Below are 16059 nucleotides of genomic sequence, written 5' to 3' on the forward strand. Positions count from 1 at the left end.
AAGCAGATACAACAAAATGCAAGATGAGTCTTCTTTTTGTGTTATTATTACAAGTACCAGCTTGTGAGAATTTTTAATAGTATTTCTGTACATTTACTCTGTATTACTTTTAAATAGGTATGTTAGGAATGCCTCACATCCAAGATCAAATCAGTATTTATCTACTTATCCTTATCCATCATTTTGTAAAAAAAAAAGTTAGCCTAAAAGAATGCAATTATAGAAAAGTGAATAAACTATAGGTAATGTTATGGCTAGGGGCTGGAAAAATTAGCATCTATTATAGTGAAAATAAAATTTTTAATGCTACTGATCCAAAATAATTTACATTCCTTGCTGTTTTTAAAATAAATATTCATCCATACAAATACCTAAAATTAACACTCTAATTCAGTTTTGTACAAAATACATTTGTTCCATGCCACTCTCTATCAAAACCACAAAAAAAAATTGAATGCTTATTTTACTTCAAAAATAGGTAGTGCAAAAAGCCAGCAATCATTAAGTCGTAGGTTTAATTCCTAGAATAATACACAATTCAACTGGATTAATAAGGTGGGGCTTATATATTTAAGATATTTTGGATACATGTAACTTGGCTGCATCACAAGAGACATGGCAATATCACAAATCATGATGGTCATGAAAACTAATGAAGAGAACAGGGAAAGAACAGGGAACAGGAAACGACAGTACTGTAGTACTGCTGTGGTTTACTTCACACTTCCGCTAAAGTAAAATACAAGCGAGTGTGCCTGTTGTTTTCATCTGCAAGATGAGAAAATCTGAGGCAAAGATGTTGGATGTGTTTTTGCTTATTAACTGGAGTAATAAGTCTTATGTGAGAGATATAAATTAAAATAATTTAATCAAACATGAACATGTATCCTAAACAAACTGCGAAGTACGAACATAAGGTGAATCAGGTCACAAAGTCTACAACACTGGGTTATTCCTTTCTAAGTAATGAAAATATTTATTTCGTACAACAATTTTAAAACTGTTAAAACATATGTAGGAGTCTTTTATAAAGGATTTTTTTTTATAAATCATGGGAATTTTAAACTAATTTAGCTGAAAAACAGCATCTATTTAGAAAATTAGCTAAAATAGCATTATGTTGGAAATTAGCTAAAATAGTATTTATGTTGAAAATTAGCAAAAAAAAGTTGGTTGTCTGTAAAGTCGGTTTACCGACGTTAGTTTAACGTGACGTTATAACAAAACATTGATGAAATGATTGCATACTTTTATGAATAAAATTGAATAATTTTTATTGAATTATCACTATTTTGTATGGATACAAAGGAGGAGTGAAATTAAATCTACAATTTAATTGATAAATTTAATTTTATTTGCACTCATTAATTCAAATATGTTTATTACTTTAACAAAGAGATTATTTTAACTATAACTTTCATACATGTTTGCTATTTAACTTCAAGATCATCGAGAATGTTTTACGCTTTTTCACAATTACACATTTAACGACGAAGTTTGTTCGTCGTGAAATTAAACGTAGAATTTAATAAAAATGCCCTTGCAGTTAATAAAATAAGTACGTACTTAGTAAGTTTAAGAAAGAATTTCGGCTTTAATCTCCAACCCAGACGCTCGTGGTAGGCTGGGGCCAAGATTAAAATTCGTCGAGAATATTTTACGTTTTTATGTCTTCCAGTGCTCAAAATGATATGCAATTGTGGCCCCGGGCACGAAATTTTATTTATAATTCATTAATAATAACGCCCCTCGCTATAAACAAAGGAAAATATGTATTAACGAGTGCCTGGTTGCCGCGGAAGCAGATAGATTGCGCGATTCATTTGGTTCGCGTCCGTCACTGTAGGGGAATAATATTATTTCGTTTTTATAATACGATTTTATAACAAATACGCATCCCAAATACACCAAACTTATTTATATTGTGTTACAATATTTTTTAAAACATTGTGCAAAAGATCCCGGGTGTAATTTAAATTATTATGTGTAACTGTAAAACACCATTGTTCGTACAAAAACGTATTTGAAAATTCAACATTACTTTTAAATAACCATACTGATTGTGCTGAAAATCGGGGGATGATCGTTAAATTACATAATATCAATAGTTCAAACGACGAAAACATGATTGAAAAGTCAAATCGATGGTTGTTCCAATCGAGTGGAAGAGTGATGCAGTGCAAGCGTACAATGAGAGTAATGGGACACATCGTAGTGGGACAATGTGCGTTACGGGACACTTTTTTGTGCGTGCAGCCGGCATTCATCGATTTATTAGATGTTGTCACGTCAAAAAAAAGCATTTAAAGTGTAAATTATAAAAAAATAGCATCTATAGCAAGATGCCAATTTTTCCGGCCCCTAGTTATAGCCACACATACAGCTGGCAACAGTGCGGTGTTCCGGACACGCATACAACTGGAAACAGTGCGACCAACCGTGTGCAAACAGATGCCAGGGCGGGATGTCCGATGAGTGCAGAATTAAGCCCGGATTTTCGTAGGAATACTTAGTGTGTTATGCAATACAGCCTTGTGAAAACGAAATGAACAGATAATGAACTGCAAAATTTCATATGCTACATCCTTACCTTTTTAAAATAACGTCCTCTAAAGAAGTACTGATATGCATGGAAAAAAATTACAACACTTAACTTTCACAATAAGTAACTGGTACATCATCATTATAATTTAGTAGCTAATGCAAATGATTTAGTATATTTTTCTTTAAAAAATGATACTAAAGTGTTATAACAAAACATTCTGTAATAAATAATGTAAACATTAAAAAAAAAAAAGATTTTAAGTCTTTCTCAGAACCTCCCACATATTTATTTTGATTTATTTTTCAATATAAATATATGATCTTGGCTTTAAAAATTAAGTTACTAAATGAAATTAAAAACAAAGTAGGCCCTACCTATTGTATCTGGTTTGTTGTACAAGTATTAGATTTGCTAAGATCCTTAAGACTGGAGATCTTGTAGCAGTTTGGAAACAATATATTTTCAAGGAGATGGTTCCTTGGACTAATCACAGTATGTCCTTCACGTAGATTTTTTTATTTATAAAATACTTATTTGAAATATTTTTCTCCACACAAAAAAAGTAATTACAAATTTTTGGTTGATAAAGCAGCACTTGGCTATCCTACAGCTAAAATGTCACCTCAAAGGTATTTGCAGTCATCCAGCAACATATCAGAACAAGAGACTTTCCAATTTGGTAAAATTTCATTAACAGAGGCTGCACACAGACTACTGACTTGATTCCAAGCTGCAATTTTACCACAATTAAATTTTGAAAAACTCACAGCTGCATTTCTGTCTGAACGAAGAATTTTTCAGTCGTCCTGTATTATCCTTGGCATTAAGGTGTGCCCAGACACACGCATGCACACACATTTTAATTATGTACAAAGTCTTTTGTGGGGTTCTGATATATAAATAGATGAACACATTAATGGCCCTGCCTACCTTGGCACATATATTGTGTGCAGAAAAAACCACACTATTTGAAAACTCCTCAAGATATTCAAATGATAATATTTACAAAAAGCATTTAAGAATACTCTGAGGGCTGATAAGTTGTTCTGTTTCAGAATATTTTTTAACTCCTTTTTTTTCAAGTAGCTAAAACACGTGTTTTCAGAATAATGTTAAGGCATGAAGCACCCAATACAAATTCTTGAAAAACAAAATTCAAGGGACATGCATTATCTTTACCTTTTGCTTTATTTTTCTGTCATATAATTATAATTTTACGGTCACCAATCTTATCTCATAGTTGCTCAATGCACAATGAGAAGACTGCACACATGTTTAGAGCCTTGCACTTAGAGGTAATACCATGCTAGAAGCACCAACAAACGAAACTTCATTTAACCACTATAGCACATTAGTACATTACCCAACTCAAAATTTAAAAAAAAAAAAACTAGGTCTGAGCGAAAAAAATCCTCACATACTATAAAATATTTATAATTCAATAATATATATTCAATGAAAAATATTTGAGGAACAAAAATTCATAATTTCAAACACTAGCACCTATGATGTTAACAAGGACTAATTTCAAACACTAGCACCTATGATGTAAACAAGGACTACACTATTTATCCCCAAGAAGCTATCAAAGAAATGTTAGTACGGTATCTGTTTCCAGGTAAAATTCTCTGAAAATATTTATTACTTCAGGGAATATTTTGTCATTAAAAAAAATGCAGAAATATTTTATTTTTTATAACTATTTAATATATATAATACATTTCTTCAAAACTCACATTTCTGTAAACTAGCTGGGCCTTTGAGGTTGAGCCATGTCAAGTGGTAGATTGCACCGACATTTTTGCGGTCTATCCCTTCGATAGTTTGTCAGGCAATGATCGCAAAAGCCTGCACTCTACCTGAAGTTTGCATGTTTTTTTCTCATGTACTATCTAATTCCTGACTTCTGAGATCCATATTCGGATTCAGAGCACTCTTATTTGAGTTTTTGGATTTGAGGAAAAGTGTATATGATCCGTCAAAACATAAAATCAATTTTCGTCCAGATAAATGCACACCTGTCATTATGGGGTGATGGATGACAAAGGCGAAGGTCCCCTCACCTCGTTCATGACCTTCAGCAGCCACGAAGTCCGGACAGTGTCCACCGTCGGCACCAGGATCTCGTTGAACTTGCGACTGAAGTCGTGCACGTACGGTGGCATCATCCAGCTCCACGCCACCCACAGCTTCTTCTCGACGTCCAAGTAATAGTCGTAGAGTGTAGGATAGGTGGATGGGATGTTACCTACGAGTTCAATGAATCTTGGAAACCATTTACATTCTTATCACTGATGCAATAACAACCTTGTTTAGCCACAATCTAGAGTAAGTTAATACGTTAAACTGAAGGCCATGCACAAAAATTTTTTTGATAATACGAACTAGATTTTCCAAGTCGTCAAATAATACTTTGCTATATTACTATTAACTATAATGTGCATGTTTGCATTTTTAGAACGGTAGATATCTTTCAGTCTAGTCGCACCTTAAGAGCAAAAAAGGGCTGGGTGGAGTCTAGTGCAAAATATACCAGTAGTTTTCAGAAAACTAAATCAAAAATTCAATGTTGTAACTGTACCTATTTTGGACAAGGTTTTATTTACAAAAGTATGGCCTCATCTTTTAATGGTTTTATTTTCAACAGGTTATTTTCTATGAAACTAAAAATCATAGGTTAAGTTGGGTGATTTTGTTTGAATTTCTGTCCCAAAAATCTTGGTTTTTTGACTCAACACCCCATCGTACTTAAATAGGGACATTGTGTTTTTACGGGACGAGTTAACACCCCGCGCATAACTCGTCCAGCCTAGTTTACCTGATTCTGGTTAGTTGGCTGTGAACGACAGTTCCACTGCATGTGTCCAGGCTTGTTGCAATTAAAACAGATGGGTCTGCCATCAGCTGTCCTCTGAGGTCTAGCAAAGGTTCTAGAACCGGGCCCTTGGGTTGTGTCTCTAGGTGTACTGTTGTGTTTCTGTTGGTTAGGTTGTGGGAAGTGTTTATTAAACTTATTTCTAGTTTCTCTGCTAGGTCTGAAGTTTTGAGTGGGTGTAGAATGGAATCTCAGAGCTTCCATTTCTCCGCGCAACTGTTTTAACTGTTTCCCAAACTCCATTAGGCTATTTTCTATTTTTGAATCCATTGTGTCTGCCTCCCTGATATTTCGAACAGGAACTTGTTCTGGTTTTACAGCCCCACTTCCCTTTAATCTATCATGACTCTTCGCATAGTATAGACCTGCCTCAATGTTTCTTAAATTTCCTAGCAACTGGTCTACTGTGTTGTTAGGAAACAGCATAACTTTCTCCACAATATCCGGTCGTAAGCCTCTTAATAAATATCTCACTTTATTGGCTTCTGGCATTTTGGGGTCAAGCCGATTACAAAGGTGAAGAACGTCGTAAATAAAAGATTCAAATGGTTCCTCCCCACCCTGTACTCTTGATTGAAGTCTTATTTCCAGGTCTTCTACCTGACCTACACGAACAAAAGCAGCCTTTAAAGCAGTGGCTAATTCATCAAACGTTTTCACATTTTCCAATGTTGACTCATAACTGTCATACCAGCGGCTAGCTGGTCCCCTGAGAAATGTGGGTAAATACGCAATACATTTTTGGTCATTCCAGCCATTGACCTTGGCTGCTCTCCTAAACTGTTTTATAAACTCATCGACATCTTCTATTTGTCTCCCCCAAAAATAGCTAGGTTCCACAAAAAATTTTCCTGCCTCCATTGTGTCGTGGTAGTCTTCTCTAGGTGCTGAGTTTAACAAATGCAATTTTTCTTGTATCTTTACCAGGGGCTCCTCATCTGAACTACTATTTCCACAAATATCAGGTATCCCTGTCTTGTCGTCAGTACATAGGCTAAGAGTGTATTGATAAGACATGCCCAAACATAAAAAAAAATAAACAGAATACTCAGTGTGTGGACATACTTAAACTAAAAAAAAAAAAAAATAATAATAATCATGCTCCTGATAAACATTCAGCCTCCTCACAAATGTTACCTAACCTGGCTTAAAAAAAAAATCTTAAATCAACTGCTTATAATTACACACACACAATACCAGAAAAAAAAAATCAAATGAAATACTAAAGTGCAATTTGTAAAAAAGAATTACTTAACTTAATTAAAATACTTAACTCTATAACAAGACCATTTCATTTCTACACTTATTCAGAGTACATGTGAGTAGGCCTTCTGTCTCCACTCCCCTAATTAAAACCTGAAAATGGAAGGTATGCAAATTAAAACACCTGAATATGTTGTTCCTTGCTGATAAACATAAACACTTATCTCAAACACTGGCTGAAAAAAAAGAAAATGATTACCATTACAGAATAGGCCAAATTTAAAAAAAAATTAATAATACTTTCTCATGCTTAAAACATTTATAAATAACCTGGCTGTACCTCGTGACCCCTGAAACAGATATGGTTAAAACCAAACATCACCATTACACCAAACAAATTTAAAAAAAAATAACACACACCCTACAATTAGACATACCCTAGCCTCACACCATTTTGTCGCAATCGCCCTCGGTCTCCGTCAAGATCTACAAGATGTCACTCAAAAATAAAAAAAATATAAGATAACACTCAAGTTTTCAAAATAAACATTAAGGGGGGGGGGGGGGGGGGTAGCAGTAGAGCTGGTACAGGGATTGTCTAACCTCCTTAGGACAGGGGGTGTAGGGTGTTGACTGAAAGAAAAAAAAGTATTATTTATCCCACATCGTTTCAGGTTTTATTTCTGGTAAACTATGACCAACACAAAAGTAAATAATTAACTGATTAAATAAATAAATAAAGTCAATGTCAACATACTCTGGTAACAAACAAAAAAATAAATAAATAAAATACTCTTTTGAAATAAGTAAAAGAGAACGATTATTACTTTTTTTTAAAATAACATGATTCTTAACACACACCTCGACCCATCCTTAAGCTAAAATTAACGAAAGAAATTTTACATTGCTGGATACCACAAACTGCCTGCACTCCTGGAAAGAATCAAAACGTTAAGTCATCCTAACCCAATTTTAAAATACGCCCACAACTGTTACAAGAGGTGAAAGAAAATTACGAGTTCGCCATTACTTACAACACCGTCGAACGGCAGCACGCAGCTACCCGCCAAGCCGAGGCTCCGACAGACCTCCAGCACCTCACCGAGAAGAACCACACCGGCGCACCCAGGGTGGCCCCATTTATTAAATCCACTTCACCACGTCATCACGTCGAAAACACTCCACGCGAAAACAAAAATCCCGGCCGCGATTCCACAAACCAACCGCCATTCCGCCAACCGACGCTATCCCCCCCTCCACCGGTCATGCCAGACTCGCACTTCTGCCACCTGGTGGCGACAAACACCAGCGCGTCACGCGCACGAACAGCAACGCAGCGTAACCAACCAGGGCAGCCAACACTCCCGGAGATTCCAGGACAGGATGACGCAACCGCCCGCGCAGCTGGCCAGGCTCTCGGGCGGCGAACCACGTCACCGCCCCAGAAAAACAGAGAGTGCTAGCAATCTACCGCGCCAGGAAAACAACCGTCAAAGCCCGAGTGTCGCAAACAAGTGTCAGGAACTCACGCGGGCTCACAAAGCACAACAAGCACAAAGCCAAATTAAAAAAAACTCTACACGTAAAATTTTACCGCGTGACATCATATAACTGTACAGGATGAGTCTGAATTGAAACCTAAACTTGCTGCAGGTTCATGAAGACAAAATAAGTTGAAAACATATATGAATTATGATCTAAAGTGCTTCCTAAAGCTGGTATACATCTTTGAAGATGCAGCTGAACAACAGTTATTGTAAATATTGGAGAAAGTATTTGAGATGGAATGCTACTTGTCTGAATTAAGTTTAAAAGAATGAGGATCTATAACAACAAATTTTGGGGCAAAATTATTTCATTCAAATAATTTAGGGCAACACATTTATTTTTCACATATTTTTGTGTTACCAACCTCAACCTCAATTATTTAAATTATTTAAATGAAATAATTTAGCTACAGTAACAAAATTCACAGTGGTTGTAGATCATCATTCAAATAAACATAAACATAACAATTAGTGCTCCATCTACTACTTTCTCCATTGTACATATATATATATTTACAGTGATAAAAAATTTTAAAAATTAGTTCAAAGAATACTAGTTTTTATTTAAGTGAAGAAGTTTTCATTACCATATCTAAAACAGCATTTTTCTTATTCACAATGAGACACACTGACTGAAAGAAAATGCTCGCCAACAATTCACATCAGCTGCAACGCGCACTCACGAGCCCTGCACATGTTCTCCCGGGAGTCCTCGAACGGCAGCAGGCCGCACTGCTTCTTGACTTGCTCGTCGAACAGCAGGCGGCCCTCGGCGAGCAGCGACGCCCCCAAGGAGCAGTACAGCGACTGCAGGAACACGCTCTCGATGAGCTCCGGCGAGACGGGGTCCCCTGCCTCCCCGTCCTCCGGCTGCGGCACCATGGCGTCCAGCATGAAGCACAGCTGGGTCACCTGTCGCAACACGCAAGGCTCGCCACTGCGTCGCGCGGAGCAACACCGTCACACTTATCTGGACCGCATGAAACATTGATTACTTGCTGCACGCTAGTTATAACAGTTGCCACAGTTCCAAGGATTCAAACACAAAGCACTGACCATGTTGAGATCAGTCTGCGGGACGACGGTCTCCAGTGGCACCAGCTGCATCGTGCCGATCAGGCCGTCGATGATGAAGCTCAACATCCCCGGCACGTACTGCTCGTACAGCTTCGCCAGGAGCACCCGCTCGTCCGCCGACCGGCGGGACGCGAGCCAGCGCTGCCAGTACGGCTCATAGCCCAGGTTCTTGGGGTCCACGTACACCATCCCCGCGCGCGAGACCGTCGCAGGGGAGGCGTACCTCAGGTCCCCCACCTGTCGTCGGTCACACAGGGCTCGGTGTCTGTGGTCTGTCCCGCGCTTCGAGTCTTTACCAGACTGATACTTACTACCACACTTGTTAACTTTCAAATTATTATGTAGTCTACTACCGACAATTAATATTTTTTTTAAATTTTATTCTTCCTTGAATTTTCTGAATAATGTCTTTTGGCAGTATCATTAAAGTTGTATACATTCTGGGGAAAAAAAAAAATTAATACTAAAAACCAATTATTATTTCCTAGGAGAAACCATTTGTAGCAGTCAGTCACGATTAATAACAAGTCATTTCATGAATTATGTATGTTCTTTGGTCAAACGGAGCCACAATTTCTAAGATTAAATGGTAAATAAAAATATTTGATGATAAACATGGTTGAAACCATGATGGTGTATTTAAGTGACATTTACTCTGAAGTAAAAATTTAATGTTAGCAGAAGATGTTCTTCATTAAATACGACAAGAAAATTAATTTACAAAATTCTTATTCCATATTTTCCTTTACACAATAAAAATTATAAGGAACATTTTTAAAAAATTTTCAATACACTATGAAGTTGTGCCTAAAACTTTTATGCACTTTGCGTATATTTGGTAACAGCGCACTCCGAAATAAGGACAGCACTAATGGCAGAGACTGTGCATTGGAAAGAGAGAGTAGTAAATGCACATTTAAATGCATGCTGCAAACTAAGGGTGAGAGGTGAGACCCGCTATAGTGGACACTGTGATCATCAAAGATGAGAGGGAATGACAGAAAAAAAAACCCACCAGGTCACAGAAACATATGCCATGTTTCACACATGTGAAAAATCCATGGTATATACTCTATAGCAGTGATGACTAACTTGCAGCCCATGGACCACCTACGGCCCGCACAATGAATTCGCATGGCCTGCATAAACAATCATTAAAAATATTACTATTACCATGTATTGTTGTGTATAAGCAGTTTTTGTCTGTACATATGTAGACACATGTGACAGCAGAAGGTGTTTAGAAGGCAGATTATTCTCATACATGTACTCAAAAATACTATTTTTATTTGTGTACTCTAATTGTTCCACAATAATTATTTTTATATTGACTATATTTTTGTAAGTACTGTTTTTTAAAAAAACTTACTTTTTGTTGCTTTATCATGTGTTACAAATTTATTTATTAGTCACTGTATGGAACATAAAAACATTTTTAAAAAATTCAAAATTGCAATAATAATAATAAATTTGTGACATCACGACATCACCCCCCCCCCCCCCCCCTCCTTTTTTAGTTTAAATAATTATATCTGGCCCTCAGAGAGAGTGGAAACTGCTGTACAGTAACAAACCACATCAGCATCTGCCTGAAGTTATGTTTGGGAAACAAAGACCACTGAGATCTGGCCGACCGGACCGGTGTTCGAACTCGGGTCCTCTGCGCCACCTTGCCTTGGTGGGAGGCGAGTGATTCAACCACTCACACATCGACAAACTACGAAGATTTGCAAGTACGTGTGCTGGACAAGCTTTAACAGCATGCACTGAATTCACAGCAAGCCAAACAGATTTCTCAGCTCACTTACAGAAAAGCTCCCTGGCATGTCACAGAATAACAGGATCCAATTTATGTATGCCTCCTTACCTCACCTTTCCCTTAAATAATCTTTTATTACTTCTTGTCACTCCAAAATTTTACAGTAACAATAACAGAATGAAGATTTGTGCTGAATAATCTGGTCATAAGGTCTTTCTAGAATGACCAATTTGCATTACAAAAATTAATATTATTACAATGTTAAGTATCACGAACATTTAGTAATCCTTATCTTTTAGCCTTTGGGTGAAATTCCCATTTCATGCTTTTTAAATCATAAGTCACCAGGCATATGTGGCAAGCTCTGAAGTGTACAAGAAAGTCCTGCCACAACGGTACTAGAGCTGGCCTCAGCCAAAATGCAGCCACGACATACGTCTACGAATACATGGGTTCCATAAGACACTGATGACAAAACAAGTACACTCGATGGCAAACTCGCAGTGTTCCATCTGCAGTGATGGAAAATTAAGTGCGAAGATATTGCTTAAAGGGTGGACTGGAAATGGTTTGGATATCCCTCATTAGCCATTACTAGAGGCAAGTTTATAAGCTGAAGTGACAAAACCAAAGTAACAGCGAAATTAGAGTCAATACACCACCAAACACCGAAATGGAAGGCAAAACACAAAATGCAGCACAATTCACCTCAAATACTTAATTTTCTTATATTAAAAGGTACTATTCATTTTATAAATTTTTGGCTTAGGTTTTTATTTAATAACCTAAAATATAGCGTATTCAGTAACAAATATTTCTTTAGTTTATATGTATGGATTCTTCAAAGCAAAGTAAATAAAAATATTCTAAACATACTATACAGACATGGCTAAAGACCTTCATAGAAACATCAGAAGGATATCTCTGATTTTGAGCATTGCATTTTATTTTTTGATTTACATTAATAATATTAAAATAATAAGACTAACAAAAAGCTCATTTTAATCTGAAAATATGTTGGTACCTACTAGAAATAAACTTAAACCACACAATCAAAATATTACTAAAAAGTAATGTAAGGTTAATAGTTCCAATATCACAATTTCTTGTTTGGATATGAGAGTACTTTTTTAATATTAATGCAGGATACTTTAAAAATAAAAACAATGGCAACCAAACTTGTCAAAATAACCATTAAATCTTGGCTCTAATACTGCATTTAAAAATAATGTTCAGAGGTACTTTTTTTTTATTATATATTATAATTATAACACTTTTGTAAACTAAGGAACTTTACAAACAAGATGGAATTTTTGGTTTAACTTAATCCCATCAATATATGGTAATGTTTAATGTACACATTTGAAGTGTCTTACCACAAATTGTTGAAGTAGTTGATAGAATAATTATGTCAATAAGTACTTATTATTACATGTGTTTTAATTGTTAATGATGATAATGTGTTAATGACTAAATTCACTATTTTCATTGACCAAATTTGCTTTTTTATAACACAATAAAACCTTGGCTATAGCCATCACATACTCAAAAGAACAATAACTGTATTACTATGAGGATATCTCCATTGATGAGGAACATGAATAATAAGCAGGCAAGACTAGCAAACACGAATAATGACAAAGATTTACCTCAAACAGCATAGCACAGTGTGGTTGGAGTCTTATGCGCTCGCCGTTAGACAGCGTAAGCAGCCTGTTGTCATCCATCACAGAATTCATGTTCTCTATCCACAGGGCATCCACGTCCCCATCAAACAGTATGTACAGGCGTTCCTCCTTGTCCGAGGGCTTGTTTATCTCTCTGAAGATGTTGGACAGCAAACCGTCCGTCCAGTCCCTAGTGTCGGGGTCGAGGATGCCGTATAGCTCGATCACCGAGCAGGCCTGAGGGAAACAGAAACTGCTTTACAGTTCACGGCTTGGCAGAAATCTCTCCAAATGGATCTCTTTCACTTCCTACCCAAGGCATTGTTAAATGTCACAATCTCATTATTGGTTTCACATTTTTTTCAGTTTTATCCAAACTGGTACTATAGATTTATAATTAACTTTTAAAATGCTTAACATTTTTTTTTTAAATGTTACTGCAGTGATTTGCCAAGACAGCATAAATTTTAAATACTATTATTGTTTAAAGCTCATGTGAAACTGACTTAAATGGGTATCTTCAAAAAATATAAACAACCGACATCAAACCTTTGGGTTCAGAGTGAACAACTTGGTTGGGAGTCCAAGGATCGTCTGTGCTTTAGTCAACGTCTGGATCACAACTGTTTTGCCACCTCCAGATGGGCCCACAATCATGGTTGAGTGCCGCGTCATCATGGTCTCGTATAGCTGCACCACTTTATCCACCTACATAAAATACAATAGAGCAAATAAAGAACAAAATCCTATAAACTGGTTATATTGATACAGTTTCAATTAATTTCGAATTCTAAAAATACTTCTGTGAGGTAAATAAAATTTTTAACTTAAAAGTATAATTTTCATTGTGTTTGATTAAAGTAGAATATTTTGCAAACATTCAATAACAGGAGCATTCAAAAAAAATTTTTTTTTAATTGAAGAGAGGCTTAAAATTATATGAATCAGAGGTTAGTGACTTACACCAGTGTGCTCAACTCTCATGGCTACGAAATGGCACCTCATTCTACAACTAGGCCCAGTCTACCAGCACATTATGCCTTGCCAACACCTGCACCATCAATATCTAAGATGTGAGGAAGACGAGCCCCAATGATAGGCAGCAGTGTATCCACAACTTAACTGATTTGAGAGGCATTCAATTTCACAAATGTTTCATTCTTAACATGAATGTAAGCTCTACCAATCTCTCATCCATTTTAATAGTTTTCAATTACTTGTTTCTTGCTTACTCTGTGATGTAGTGATGAAATCAAGGTTCACCCTCTCTTATTACAGACCATTTCCTTATTCAACCTAGTATTAATCCCTGTCTCATCAAACAATCTTGCAAGATAACAAATATATTTATGTGGGGCCAGGTTCTGGTTGGTGAGAGTGAGTCGACGAAACGTTTAACATGGGCTCCACCGTAGTTTAACTTTGGAACCACTGTAGGTTTAACATGTGTGCCACCATAGGTTTAACATGGGTGCCACGGTAGGTTTAACAAGGGCGGTACCATAGGTTTAAGAGAACACGGACCCAGCTAACACTCTCTGTCCAGGGCATGACGAAGCCCAAGTGGGGGGGAACGAGGCATATCCCAGATAGTAGTGCCTTGTTCAATAATTTGGTCTGCTCTCAGCATCGTACATGCTAGATGTGAACAACTATATGGGCACTTGCGGCATCCCACACGCATCTATACCTCCACGCACCCCACGTGGTCAAAGAGAAATACATAAGTAAAGACAATACATTTATTACATGCTTCACTGCAGTTAACATGAACATTAAAAATAAATAATAACCGCACAGATGAAAAGCCCTGCGGCATGAATTGGCTTACTTGCATTCCAGCACATCCACATGGCTGGATGATATTCCAGTGTTAGTTTCAAAGTTCTTGAAAGAGTTTAAATTTAAGTAAGTTAAACAATGCTCTCCCAAGACAGTCCCGAGGATAACAGAAAGAGTTAAATTGAAAAGGATTATATCAGTAGGCCACTATAAAGTCCCCTGGGTGCAGGTGGGTCCGGCCTCGAAAAGTGATGATGGTCAACTATAGACAGCAATGGCCACAGAAGACGCTGCATGGCGTCCCCACGCCAGGACACAAAACCGCTGGGTTATTTTGACAATACCACCTCAGACATTCAAAACAGAAGGAATAAATCTTCCACAAAAATTAGGAAACAGTATAAAGTTATATAGGTAAGCCTTTTAGATTGATTGTATTTAATATTATAATTATAAACAGTATGTGAATATCTTATTTCTCAGAACGTCAGAAGACACTGGCAGACTAATTAAATAAAAGTTATTTCTTTAGACATTGATAAAGAAATAACAATTACAAATAATTAATCATGCTTAATTTGGGTGCAAGACAATGATTCTACTCGCTTGGGTGAAGGCAAGGTACACATCACACGCTGACGTACAGTGCTGTTAAATTATGCCAGGGTAGGAAGAAGGGATGAGGGGATAGTAAAGTCGCATTGGTCTTCACGGGACGTAGGCCCTGGACGACGTAAATATTGAACTACAAATGCTCATCGAAACACATTTCAGCAACACACATGTCAAACCAACCAAAAAATCTTTTCCCACTTTTATCACTTGTCAATCTGTAACATAAAACCACTATATTTTATCAAACTTTGAAACAATTTACTATTGATTGTGGCTAGGTGAATGACTGACTATCAACATTTTATCATGTTTCATCACTGACTTGATACACAGTTGGATTCATTGATTTCTTCTCTTATGTTTGATTAACGATTAAAACAGATGTGTTTTTAACTACACCTGTGATTAAAACACAGAATGGTTGGGTGACATTTACAGAACACACATTAAAAATGACTAATACACCTATCCCTCACTTAGCACAACTAATTCGTTCCTAAAAATGCTCTTCGAAATCGTGAATTCTGAAGCATTAGCTTCCATAAATAGCAAGGCTAATTTATTTAATGTGTTCCAAAATTGTGTAGGAAAATATACTTTACGTAATATAAATGTGTTGAATAACACTCAACTATAAATATGTCACAACATTTATCTTTATATGCCTCCCATCGCACTTCGTATGACAAATATGACTCCGCGTAACGGGAGATACGTTGTTATTTACTTTATGGTCAGTCGGCTGGCTGACTTGCCCGCCCGGGCGTGACCTTCAACTCATGTCGCATACCTTTCCAAACCATCCTTTACTGACAGTGAGACCAATCTGGATGATTACATTTTTATTCTTCAAAAATTAAAGTGCTTATTCAGGCCAATGATTATTTTTTTTCATTGCAACATTCATTTAACAACCTTTTCCACATGAATCATCTGTTCATTTCTGTTCCGGTATCTAATGTCAAGTATATTCCCACTAGTAGAACCAA

The 16059-nt window shown here is 36.6% G+C and overlaps 1 protein-coding gene across 1 annotated transcript in view; it reads right to left on the reverse strand.

The window, feature by feature from the left end:
• The window catches only part of LOC134534735 (dynein axonemal heavy chain 10), a 426663-nt gene that overhangs the window by 91776 nt on the left and 318828 nt on the right, over nucleotides 1–16059 (reverse strand). The window contains exons 40-44 of the mRNA XM_063373236.1: nucleotides 13223–13381; nucleotides 12656–12910; nucleotides 9227–9484; nucleotides 8854–9082; nucleotides 4609–4793 (exon numbers count right to left, since the gene is read on the reverse strand). Of these exons, the coding sequence (XP_063229306.1) occupies nucleotides 4609–4793; nucleotides 8854–9082; nucleotides 9227–9484; nucleotides 12656–12910; nucleotides 13223–13381 (1086 nt within the window). The remainder of the gene's footprint in view (nucleotides 1–4608; nucleotides 4794–8853; nucleotides 9083–9226; nucleotides 9485–12655; nucleotides 12911–13222; nucleotides 13382–16059) is intronic.

Source organism: Bacillus rossius, chromosome 8 (assembly GCF_032445375.1).
Source record: "Bacillus rossius redtenbacheri isolate Brsri chromosome 8, Brsri_v3, whole genome shotgun sequence".
NCBI lineage: Eukaryota > Metazoa > Arthropoda > Insecta > Phasmatodea > Bacillidae > Bacillus > Bacillus rossius.